At 42.5% G+C, this 13,133-nt stretch overlaps 1 protein-coding gene across 2 annotated transcripts in view; it reads right to left on the bottom strand.

Moving 5' to 3' along the window:
* Positions 1-4,546: 4,546 nt before the first annotated feature.
* TMEM200A (transmembrane protein 200A) overlaps positions 4,547-13,133 on the bottom strand; it is an 87,294-nt gene continuing 78,707 nt past the window's right edge. For both annotated transcript variants that reach the window (XM_038769093.1, XM_038769092.1), the window contains exon 2: positions 4,547-7,571. In XM_038769093.1, coding sequence (XP_038625021.1) covers positions 6,083-7,555 — 1,473 coding nt within the window. In that variant the 5' untranslated portion in view covers positions 7,556-7,571 and the 3' untranslated portion in view covers positions 4,547-6,082. The remainder of the gene's footprint in view (positions 7,572-13,133) is intronic.

A 13,133-nucleotide genomic window follows, 5' to 3' on the forward strand; every position in this document is an offset into this window, starting at 1 on the left:
TCTCCAGTATACTCTGCTGCCTCGGTCATTTTTGTAAAATGTCATTCAGCATGCAACTCACATCTCAGAAGTAATCAATGTTGACTCATTCCTCCTCACATCAAGCAGACTCTCCGGAACATTGGAAATGGGCCACTAAATCAATCCTATCCCTCTTACCTCTCTGGCTCCAACACCTTTCTCGGGCCTTTCCTTCTGCCCAGATCTATCTACCCCTTCAATTCTGGCAAACCACAGCTCTCCCATTCTTCAAAGACCTTCTGAAATCATTATTCCCTCCAGTGGGCCTCCCCCACTGAATATTTGTTCTCACTGGGTTATATTCCCCTATCTCCAACACTTCTGTATCAACTGCATGCTTTGTACTCTCATCCAATGAACACTTCAGTTCTGTATGTAGTGTTGTATAGTCTCTTATTTAGGTTCTTACTCATCTGCAGGTTCATTTATCCATTCCCTTCTCCCTCTAAATTACTTTGTATTTGTCTCCCCCACTAGATTGCAAGTAAGCTCCTTGGGAGCAGGAAACATATTCTGTTTCTGTTCTCTAATCACAAGCATGTAGTACAGTGCCTTATCCTCAGGATGGCTCAATAAATGCTAGCAATTTATTTATTTATTCTTGAATTAAATCATGACGAATGAGGTCCATGAACACCGTCATTCTTCCTTCATCTACACAATGTTTACCACAGCATTGCTGGTGGGGAAATCAATGGAGAGTGGGTTAGGGTCAACTTCAACTTTTCCCTCTGTTTCCTATCCAAACTTTAACTAGGACCTGGAGCAAGTAGCAGCACTGACTGATGCATGCATCAGTCCTTCTTGGATAACCTATAAATTGAACAATCTGAAGTCTTTGAGTAGTGACCAAATAGCTAAATGGCAAACTTTAGAATCAATCAATAACCTCTGATTTCCCTAAAATATTAAATTCCCAAACAAGAAATGGGGAAAGAAACATTTATCTGCTCTATGTGAATTCAGAGCATGTAAAACTCACATGCTCACCCTAGACCATCCACTGCCAATATTTCACAGAGGGCTTCCTGTGTTAAAATGTTAATGAACTCTCTCCAGGAGTAAGAAATGTTTAATTAAGTCCTACATTCATCATGATCCATTTTCTAAAGGCTCTCCAAATTTCTTTTTGGCTGCTATATTAATCTACTGTCCTAAGACCCCTGAAAGACACATGGCTACAATTAGGAAGTCAAAGAAAGAAGGAACAGTTGAAATTCTTGTATATAGAATATTCCTATTCTAAAACCAATTTGGTTTGTGGTGCTGCACACCAGGAAGTGAATTTGGATTTCAGAAGGACTACTGGGGAATGAAACACCTAATGAATGCCCACCATGCTCTATTATGCAGTGGCAAAGTGAAATTTTCTTGCAGGCACTGTTTTTAAAATCATCATTTTCCAAAGTTCCTGAGTGCAAGGGGGATTCATCGGTAGCTTCAAATTCACAACCAACTCAGTAGCCTTTAAGGGGATGAGCTCAAATGAACTGTATAGCACACTTGGTACTTATCCTGAATTCTTATTTAAATACCAGCCGAGAATATACTCTAACATCTATGGTGATTATGAATTAAAATGAGAGCAACTATCCTAACCTAAGGTGTGTGTGTATGTACATCAAAACAGACACATGCCTTTACATGGAGTCATCTTCCAGATTCAAAGATGATGCCCCAGTAATGAATTCCACCCACATGGCTGAAAAGGCAGATATGTGTCTGACAGTTCCTTTTACACTGTCACAGAAGGCCATGCTCTGCGGAGAGTTGTCCATAGGTAAGGCTCAAGTAAAATTCTGTGTTGGGCCGTTTCCAATCAATCAGTCAGTCATATCTATTGAGTGCTTACTGTGTGCAGAGCACTGTACTAAGCGCTTGGGAAGTACAAGTTGGCAACATATAGAGACAGTCCCTACCCAACAGTGGGCTCACAGTCTAAAAGGGGGAGACAGAGAACAAAACCAAACATACTAACAAAATAAAATAAATAGAATAGATATGTACAAGTAAAATAAATAAATAAATAGAGTAATAAATATGAACACACATATATACATATATGCAGGTGATGTGGGGAAAGGAAGGAGGTAAGATGGGGGGATGGAGAGGGGGACGAGGGGGAGAGGAAGGAAGGGGCCCAGTCTGGGAAGTCCTCCTGGAGGAGGTGAGCTCTCAGTAGGGCCTTGAAGGGAGGAAGAGAGCTAGCTTGGCAGATGGGCAGAGGGAGGGCATTCCAGGCCCGGGGGATGACGTGGGCTGGGGGTCGATGGTGGGACAGGAGAAAATGAGGCACAGTGAGGAGATTAGCGGCAGAGGAGCAGAGGGTGCGGGGTGGGCTGTAGAAGGAGAGAAGGGAGGTGAGGTAGGAGGGGGCGAGGTGATGGACAGCCTTGAAGCCCAGGGTGAGGAGTTTCTGCCTGATGCACAGATTGATTGGTAGCCACTGGAGATTTTTGAGGAGGGGAGTAACATGCCCAGAGCGTTTTTGGACAAAGACAATCCGGGCAGCAGCATGAAGTATGGATTGAAGTGGGGAGAGACATGAGGATGGGAGATCAGAGAGAAGGCAGATACAGTAGTCCAGACGGGATAGGATGAGAGCTTGAACGAGCAGGGTAGCGGTTTGGATGGAGAGGAAAGGGCGGATCTTGGCAATGTTTCCAATGATCAGTGGTGAATTTGTTCTGGTTTTCTTTTAATACTCTATTTGGCTCTCTGTGGATATGACTTTCTCCTTTCTTTTCATGGTCCTGCAATGGAATGAACTGTTTTCTTGCATTCATAGTCTGGAAAAAAACACTTTGCCAATAAAATATGTGTATTATATATATATATATACATATATATATATATATATTTTAGAAAGATCATTGATTCTTTTGAACTGTGGTGTTGGAGAAGGTTTATGTGATTACCATGGACTGCCCAAAAAGCAAACAAATGGATTTTGAAGCAAATTAAGCCAAAGTGGTCTTTGGAAGGCCAAATGACTCAACTTAGATTGGCATATTTTGGACACATAATCAGGAGGACAAATTCTCTAGAGAAGACACTAATCTGAGGAAAAGTCCAGGGAAACTGTGGAAGAGGAGGCAGACCAGCAGCTAGATGGATAGAGACCATAACAATGATAACAGATGAACCATTATAAAGGTTGTGGATTATGGCAGAAGACAGGACGTTCTGGAGTAAGTATATCCATGGAGTCACTATGAATTGGAATAATAATAATAACAATACTATATACATAGACACACAAAATTATTAGTAAGTATTTTTGAAATAAAACTTCCCAATTCCTTCCAAAGCTCTCTATTCTCTCTTCTTGTAATTTTCTTCTCAGCAGCTTTTCCAAGCTGCTGTCCTCCCAAGGCTTCTCTAAAGCCCACCCCATCAAGTAGGTCTTCTCTGATGGACTGGGAGAGGGATGATGATATTCCTCTCTCTCTTCAGAACTACAGAAAATGACAAACAGCAAATCAGGATCCTCTGAATTTCTGGGTCAACCTGGTGCCCACACACTTGACTGGAACTGACTGTGAAAGGATTGAGACATGGGGAGGAGCCAGCTGGCACTATCGGCTGGTGAATCTCCAGTTATGAATCCCATCCATACTCCAGGAGAGAGCTCCTCTGGAGCTATTTGTTTGAGATACTGGTGCCTGGAGTATATAAAGCAGAGAAGAAGAGGCTCTTCTCTGTCCTGAATGCAGGAAGGAGCCCAGCCAGCATTTTAGGAGGAAAGACACATCTCCACACATCACCTTGGGCCCTTTCTTTCAGTCTCAGAGAAGATGTGAGCCACTGTTTTCAATCCTAGCATCAGTTTTTAAGCAGGGACTTAAAAATGGCTAGAGGACTGTGAGGGTTATCTGGCTCTCATTCTGGCAAAAATTTAATTATATCCAGGGTTTAGATAACCATTTCAATAGAGCAGGTCAAACCTAGTTCTGCACATTGATATTTCACAAACTGGAGCAAAACACAGTGATGATGATGATAATAATAGGTAAATGTTTACTCTGTGCCATTGTACTAAGCCCAGGGCTATATTCAATACAAACTGATTGAATAAAATCCCTGTCCCAGAAGGGGCTCATAGTCTAAGGGGGAGGGAGAGTTTGCAAGCTCATTATGGGCAAGGAATGTGTCTGTTATGTTGTTATACTGTACTTTCCAAAGCACTTAGGACAGTGCTCTGCACACACTTAGCACTCAATATGATTGACTGACTGAACACGTATTTAATTCCCATTTCACAGATGAAGAAACTGAGGCACAGGGAAGTCAAGTGGTGTGCCTAAGGTCATACAGTAGGCAAGTGGTGAACTGGGATCAGAATCCGAGACTCCTGGCTCCCAGGGCTGCACATTTTCCACCAAGCCGTTTTTAACTGAAGATTGAACTGAAAATGTATTTAGTAGCCAACTGCCCCTCAGGTATACGTATACATTCACTGTGTCATTAACTGTTTTCCTGGTTTGAAGAAAGGAGGTCATGTACTCTGACCATAGTTGTCCATTTAATTTTATTTCAAAAAATAGCAAATGTATTAAGAACACGAACCAGAAATGTAATAAAAGCTTCATAGCAAAATAGTTAGCCCAGTCTGATACAATCGAGAAGATTGAGGTTCTAACAAATGCACTATGCCTTGATTCACTGAGCAAATATCACTGTGTGGACATGTATGGAGCTGGAAATAGAAATATTTCTGTCTTCCATTCTTCATAAACAACTGTGGCATATTAACATTTTAACATTTGGCTATTTTTGGGAAAAGCCATGAAAAACAATTCCTGAGTATTTCAGCTAAATATGAATATTAAACACAGCATATGAATGATCACTTGAATGTCTTTTGGAAAATGAGAAAATTTTCCAGTAGACCTATCTATTTTATCATTGATTTCCTTTGCGACAGCCAACAACTGCAATTCTATAACTTTTTCTGCTAAAAGCTTCATAGGGTTTTGCTTTGCTAAGAGTTATTTAAAAGCTGAACTTCAAGGCAATTTAAAATGGGGCTAAATTTTTACTGAGGCATCTAGTTAGGTTTAGGCAAAGCTAAAAAAGAAAAGAAACAGTCAAACTCATTAATACCTCAGAAGGCAGGAATTTCAAAAATACAGAGTGGGTGCCCCAAGCTGAACAGTGGAACAGATTGGTTAATATGAAACTAAGACCTCTGTCCTTTGCAAAGAGTATGGAATATTTGAAAACTTTCTCTTGGCTTGAGGAGTTAATTTCAGATGATGGAAATCTATTTCCAGTCACATTTTCTCATTTGTAGTTTAGTCCATTTGAATACATTGTCTTTTTGAGTTTCTAAAGTTGCAATCTTCTGACAAGCTTTGCTATTTGTCCTTAAAGCTATCTGCATTTCTGAACCACAGCATGGGAGTATATAATTTCTTCCACTTGCTCCACTAAAATATCATGGAATTGGAAAGACAAAGGCATAAAGCAGAGTGGAGAGAGTTTACAACATTAGTATATACCTTGACCAATTGCAATGAATTCACACATAACACGATACCTAATTTGCTCCGTCTTTTTTTTAACCCATCCCAGCCCTTCATGTAAACAATTTTTCTGAAAATGACCTCCTTAGGTTTTCAAGTTTCCTGTCTGTACAAAAATAGATCTTGTCTATGGGCCTGGAACTGATCATTCCAGTCTAATCTCAGGTCCTTTGTTTTTCTAGTTCTGAAGCCTCATCTTTAGAATGTGGCAAACAAGAAAGAACTGAAAACAGAAGCAGAGGTGAGCTTTAATTTGGAGGCAGGTTTCTTGCCTTACAGGGGTAAAAAAGATCATGCTTTCATAGAAACCAAAAGTTACTGGGTCATGATAATGTTCTTTTGGTGTTACAGTTGTATGTTACTGAGACGTCAAATCTCTTTCCTTATGGAAATCAGTATCTCTGCTCAGAGAAACCAATTCACATATGCAGTAACCATTTGGTTAAAACTGGCTTACAACCATAACTTTGACAAAGAACCTCTCGTGCCAATGATTTTAAAATACGATACCTTGTAAAACTTTATTTTGTACACTAAAATCTTGTTTCTGAAGTCCCTCGCTTTAGATTGTTACTCAAAAATTCATCATGTTCAAAACTCAAGTTGTTGTGAGACCTCGATATCATAAGAAGTTTCTCCTTATTGGTGAAGTCCTTTTTGATGGAGACCTGTGGCACCAGTAACCTATCCATTGGATCCTCTTTGTTCTCCAGTTTCATATACCCCTTGCTGTTGCTGCGATCCAACCTTGGCCAACTCGGATGCTTCCTCTGTTCAGCCTGTACCGTCAGGGTGGAAGGACCCCGATCTAAGTCTAAGGATTTTGAGTGTGAAGAGAGCAGATGTAGAGATGTGTTGGACCCAAACTGTTTCCGAGCTGTGCTGGGTGACAATAACTCCCCAGTGCTAGGTCCTAGCGCCATGGAGGATTTATATTGGCAGGCAGGAGAGCCACCAACTGAGTTGTTTCTGGAAAGAACAGTGTTGGCGGGCTCGTAGGATTCATTGATATCGGGCACGGGAACGGCCAGCGAATCCATTGACAAATTTCGAGCGCAGCTCCTATGGAACTCTGAGTCTTCAGTTATGTTGTCGATGCTGGGTTCGTCGATGACGCAGTTATTGAGTTTGATCACGGGCAATGTGAAAGCACTGATGGAGGAGGAGACAATGGACTTGGTTTCACATTTTTTCAATCCGCTGCTTTTGTCATCTGTTGCCTTGTTGTGGGGAGAATAAAGGCCAAAGATAGAGACAGAGCTCTCTGACAGCAAGGGTGGTATCGGATGCCCGATGCCCCTGTTTTCATTGAGAGCCAGCTCCTCATCTCCGGCCGAACTGTCTGGGTGAAACGTGCCCCCGAGCCCTGAGAAAGAGGCAATCGTGTTGGCCGCCAACCTTGCGGCACAGGAGTTCCCATCCTGTTTGACTTCAGTGTCCATTAACCCGGTGTAGGCTCCATTCATGTGCCTTTGTTCTTTGATTCTCAATGAGTGGATGTCTATGACAGTGGAATAGATGTCTCTCATGTGTATGATTTTGGTTTCCTTGTCGCGATTCTCATGCAGAATGGCATTGGCACAGATGAAAATAAAAATGCCTATGCCCATGGTGAAAGGGCCAAGCATTTTCATCTTGTCCGAGTGTAGGTGCTGCTCAAAGAAGTGAACCACAACACCCCCTTGGCTTCGGATGACTCGGGTCTGATTGGTGGACAGTCTGGCTTCTGCACCAATCAAGTGTTCTCTCTGGGGCCAGTAGCCCAGGACAGCCATTGCGATCCCGAGCATAGAGATGAGCACTCCCAGGATGAGGAAGAATCCAGAGGGAGAGTAGAGTCGGATCTTCCCCCGAACCACAACTACATCGGCTCTGGGCCGACGTCGGACCGGCTTTTTCTCTTGTGCGGCGGGTGCAGGCGTGAGGTTGACATGTTGCTGGGATCGGGCAGAGTCTTGCCTCTTTAAGGCTGCCAGGCCCGTTATCACTCCGCCAGTTGCTATCATAGTTCTGTATTTGGCACTAAAAAGAAGAAGAAAAAAGCAATGTAAGCTACTTTATGAAAATTTATTAATCAGAGAATAGCTTAGTCTCACTGAAATAAACCCAGGAGTCGCAAAGCCTTTATTCTTCCACAGAAAACCAACTGGATGTGAAGTTTTATTGGAATAAAAATTATAGAGAAACATGAGCCCCAAATCAATGCCATTCCTGGGGAAATCCTTCCAGCCTAGTAACCTGGCTCCACTGGGGACAACAAGACACTTAGAAGAACAGTGAGATTGTTGCCCTCCCTGTCCTCCATCCTCATAGTTTTGGATGGACCAGACAACAATTCTAACTTTTGCCTCTGGTAACCCACCTTAGAGCAATCAATCACTCATCAGTCAATCAATAGTATTTATTGAATACCTATTATAAACAGAGCACTGTACCAAGTGCCTGGGAGAATACAATCAAATTAATAGTCCTGATTCCTGCCCTGAAGGAGTTTACCATCTAACAGCAGGGACAGAAGATTGGTGGGGCTTCCAATCTAATGAAATCTGTCATTCATGTCTCTAAGCCTGTTGAATTCTCAAATAACTGTACCTTTTCTCTCCACACCTTTGACTTATACTAACCCCTCATAGGCCATTCATCCATTAACAATACCCTCTTACATATTTTCAGGCTGCACAGTTCTTAAATTAGTGAATTTGAAGTACTTACCAGTCACTGTGGGAAAATCCTTTCCTTTCGTTTGCTTTGAGCTTACCATTTCTAACATGGGTGCCCCATCATGCTGGTGTGAGATTTGATGAATAAGAGTTATATTTGCTCTGCTGTGGTCCTTCATAATTTTGAAGACTTTTTTATGGTATTTGTTAAATGTTTACTATGTACCAAGTACTGTACTAAGCCCTGGGGTAGATAAAAGACAGTCAGATTGGACACAGTCCCTGTCCCATGAGGGGCTCACAGTCTAAATGCCCGTTTTAAAAATGAGTTAACTGGGGCACAGAGACTTTGTTAATTGCCCAAGGTCACACAGCAGATATGGTGGAAATGGGATTAGAATCCAGGTCCTCCTGACTCCTTAGCCCATCCTCTATCCACTAGGCCACGCTGTTTCTTGTAGCCTTCAGGCATGTCTCTCTTCTCAGCCTTTTTCTTCAAGACTAAAGAATCGTATCCCTTTCAGTCTATCCTCATTCACAGCTCACTCTTTCCCCTTGCTCATCTTAAGTGCCCTTCTCTTTTCTTTCCTGATATGCTGTTAGTAGAACTGTGTGCAGTTGCAAGGGGATTCCATGGTTTTATATAGCGGCAAATTATGCCCTTTGTTCTGCTTTCTATGCCCTTTCTGATGATACCAACATTTGGTTGGCTTTTTGCCCAGAAATAAAAACCCAACTAAGCTATTTGCAGAGCTCATAGGATAAAATGTCACCTCAGAGAACTTCTAGGTTAGCCACCTAAACCTGGTGTGCACCCACCCCCTGAGTCTCTTGTTGTGTTGACAGTGTAGATGCATCAGCGCTGGGGGGGACATGTTCCTCAGTCCTTCTCCATATCCCACTCCAGGGCCCTGACAGCAGTATGTCAAACTGAAGGACAGAGAACACCTCTGCTTTTTCTGCACCCAGCCTGGTCTTTCAACTCAGGACAGCTGTGTGTGTGTGTGTGTGTGTGTGTGTGTGTGTGTGTGTGTGTGTGTGTGTGTGTGTCTATGCAGAATGGAGTGGGGAGGGCTGTGACCATCCTTTACACCTTGCCTATCTACTATGCAAACTCCTGGAATAATTAGGAACCACATATAAGGATGAGATCAAAGAACAAACTACCCAATCTGCATCCATGAAACTACTCCTATTGTATTTTATAGGGCTAATCTGGCACAAAAACAAGGGTGCCAAGTCCTTCTACACTAGAACTTTGGATAGTGTAAACTCCTCTAGACTGTAAGCTCCTTGTGGGCAGGAAAAGTTCTACCAACTTTGTTATAGTCTACTCTCCAAAGCACTTAGTGCAGTGCTCTGCACACAGTAAAGGCTCAATAAATATGATCGACTAATTGTTATGGCTGTTTATAAAAACACGATTGATGATGATGATGATGATGTGATCACTGTACATTTTTCTTCATTCAATAGTATTTATTTAGCGCTTACTGTGTGCAGAGCACTGTACTAAGCACTTGGGAAGTACAAGTTGGCAACATATAGAGATGGTCCCTACCCAACAGTGGGCTCACAGTCTAGAAGGAGGAGATAAAGAACAAAACAAAACATTAACAAAATAAAATAAATAGAATAAATATGTACAAATAAAATAAATAAATAAATAGAGCAATTAATACATACAAACATATATACATATATACAGGTGCTGTGGGGAGGGGAAGGAGGTAAGGTGGGGGGATGGGGAGGGGGAGGAAGGGGAGAGGAAGGAGAGGGCTCAGTCTGGGAAGGCCTCCTGGAGGAGGTGAGCTCTCAGTAGGGCTTTGAAGGGAGGAAGAGAGCTAGCTTGGCTGATGTGCGGAGGGAGGGCATTCCAGGCCCTGGGGATGACGTGGGCCGGGGGTCAATGGCGGGACAGGCGAGAACGAGGTACGGTGAGGAGATTAGCGGCAGAGGAGCGGAGGGTGTGGGCTGGGCTGTAGAAGGAGAGAAGGAAGGTGAGGTGGGAGGGGGCGAGGTGATGGACAACCTTGAAGCTGAGGGTGAGGAGTTTTTGCCTGATGAGTAAGGTTTCTTCACTTAGAGCTGCTATTAAATTTCTCTAGGCTGGCACTACCTCTACCATCAACAATTTTAGATGAATAAGATATCAACCTGAATTGCCCAGAATGCATCATGATTCCCAGATTTCCAGCTGTTATTGAGGTATGTCTAAATCATAACAGGTGTATATAAAAATATCTCTTGGTGAAACTTTTGTCTTTGCAGACAATGAAACGTGGAGAGCTGAGGCAATCAACCAGACTGCTGAGGTAAGGTCCTATGAGCCCAGACCTGTTTTAGGCCTACATCCAGCAGGAAGAGATCTGTTGGGGAGGACGAGTTATTTGGTGTGTGTCACCCAGATTGTCCATCTTCACTGCTCAAATTCACCAGATCAAAATGACATTGTATTTTCCTGGAGTAGATGCAGCCTTGCAAATCTGGATAGAGTTGTGGAATTTATCTATGTAAATGCAAACACACACACACACACGCACACACACACACTCTCTCTCTCTCTCCCTCACTCTCTCTCTCTCTCTCTCTCTCTCTCTCTCTCTCTCACTCTGATCACATCTGCCCAAGATAAAATTAATGGCAGGGTGAGAAAACTAGGATTTCAGATTGTGACAATGGTGATACTGATATCTGACTCATAGCAGTGCACAACAGTTCAGCTACTTAGAAAACCAGCGTGGCTCAGTGGAAAGAGCACAGGCTTTGGAGTCAGAGGTCACGGGTTCAAATTTCAGCTCTGCCAATTGTCAGCTGTGTGACCTTGGGTGAGTCGCTTAACTTCTCTGGGCCTCAGTTCCCTCATCTGTAAAATGGGAGTTAAGACTGTGAGCCCCCCGTGGGACAACCTGATCACCTTGTAACCTCCCCAGTGCTTAGAACAGTGCTTTGCACATAGTAAGCACTTAATAAATGCCGTTAAAAAATTTAGTATTATCATAAATGTTATTTATTGAGTACTTACTGTGTGCAGAGCACTGCCTAAGCACTTGGGAGAATATAATATGATCAGGCAGGGACCTGTGTGCTGGTAGTGGGGCAGATAGATAATTTTTGCCATGTTTTAGAGAGGCCCCCTTGTTCATCCTGGAGCTTTTGCCCGATTGATAGCTGCTGTCCCTGACATTTTACACACTTCCTGTCCACCGGCAGCTTGGGTCTGAGCACCATCTGAGTTTACTGAACGGTGTAAAAGAAGGGTTGGTAGTAGGGTCAAAATGGTAGTGGGGTTGAAAGGGGAGGAGAGAAGGATAAGAAAGCAAGATGTTGTTTCTCAAATGAGCTGGTTTCAGGACTCCTGATGAGGGCACAGAGTGGGAGCCAGAGGCATGACCTTCAGAATGGATAAATTTGGCCTGAATGGCTCAACACACACTTAGCATTCTGTTTATCAACCTCAAAATACCTTAGTGCCATTATCTGCTCCTTCTTCCTTTTGCACTGCGGCTTGGGAAAAGCAGAATGTCTCTGTTAGGCCTCATTTATTGAGAGTTCACAAATAGTTTGATTGTTCCTCAGGTTTCTCTCAGGATCATCATTGACATATAAAGTTCACATTAAATCTCAGATGTTTACTCTGGAGACTCTAACCTAACTAGAATTTTATTTCCACAACCACAGCCCCAAATATTTTTACATGAAAGCCTTCGTGGTGTTTGCTTTTAGCAAAACAAAAGAAAAAAAACCCATTAAGCCCAAAAGGAAAGAAAAAGGAGCACATTAAAATCAAGTTTGGAGTAGTTATAAAATAAAACAGGGAGCCAAATTGTTCCAGTGCATGTAAAAATTTACAGTTTGATGCCAAGACTGACCATTTCATAACATTGCCTTGGTGTGTTATAACAGGGAATCCAGGTATGATGAGACAGGAGAATAACAAAGACTGAGTTCAGATTCTAGTTAAGACAAGGTCATCCCCAATTACTGAGCATGTGCAATTGCAGAGAAAGAATCAACTTGGCAGCCAAGTGGATGAGTGCATGCCCAGGACTATGTCATCCAAGCTCAATTTAATCCACATATTTAATCTGTCACAAAATTCTGTCACTTTTACCTTTACAACGTCTCTAGAATCCATGTTTTCCTTTTCATCCAAACTATTATAGCAATGATCCAAGCATTTGTCATCTTCCATCTGGACCCCTGCATTAGTCTCTTTGCTGACCACCCTCTGTATCTCAAATTTACCCTCTCCATTCCATACTTCACTCTGCCCTCTGGATCATTTTTCAAATAAAACAGCAGTCCATTTCTCCCCACTCATCAAAAACCTCCAATGGTCATCCTTCCCCCTCTACATCAATCAGAAGCTCCTTATCATCATCTTTAAGGCACTTAATCAGCTCTCTCCTTCCTGCCTAACCTCACTGATTTCCTACTGCACTCTAACACCAACCTACTCACTGTTCCTCGAACTTATCTATCCCTCCACTATTGCTTTGCCCTCATTCTCTGGTGGGCCTGGAACTCCCTCCCTCTTCATATCTAACAGTCTACCACTCCCCCTACCTTAAAAACCCTCCTCATATCACATCTCCTCCAAGAAGCCTTCCCAGACCAAGCCCTTTATTTCTACTATCCACCCTCACAGCTATGTCAACTATGCACTTGGTTGTTTAGCCCATTAACACTTCAGTACTCACTCCAGCCTCACAGTAATATCATGTAAATACTCTTATACTCTACTATTTCCCCTATTTATCATCTATTTTATTATCTGTCTCCCCCTGTAGACTGTAAGCTCCCTGTGGGCTGGGACTGCATCTGCCAACTTGTTATATTGTACTTTTCCAAGCATTCAGTACAGTGATCTGCACTCAGTAAGTGTTCAATAGACTGATAGATTGATTTAAAGCCAGTATAC

This window comes from Tachyglossus aculeatus, chromosome 2 (genome assembly GCF_015852505.1).
Source record: "Tachyglossus aculeatus isolate mTacAcu1 chromosome 2, mTacAcu1.pri, whole genome shotgun sequence".
Taxonomy (NCBI): Eukaryota; Metazoa; Chordata; class Mammalia; order Monotremata; family Tachyglossidae; genus Tachyglossus; species Tachyglossus aculeatus.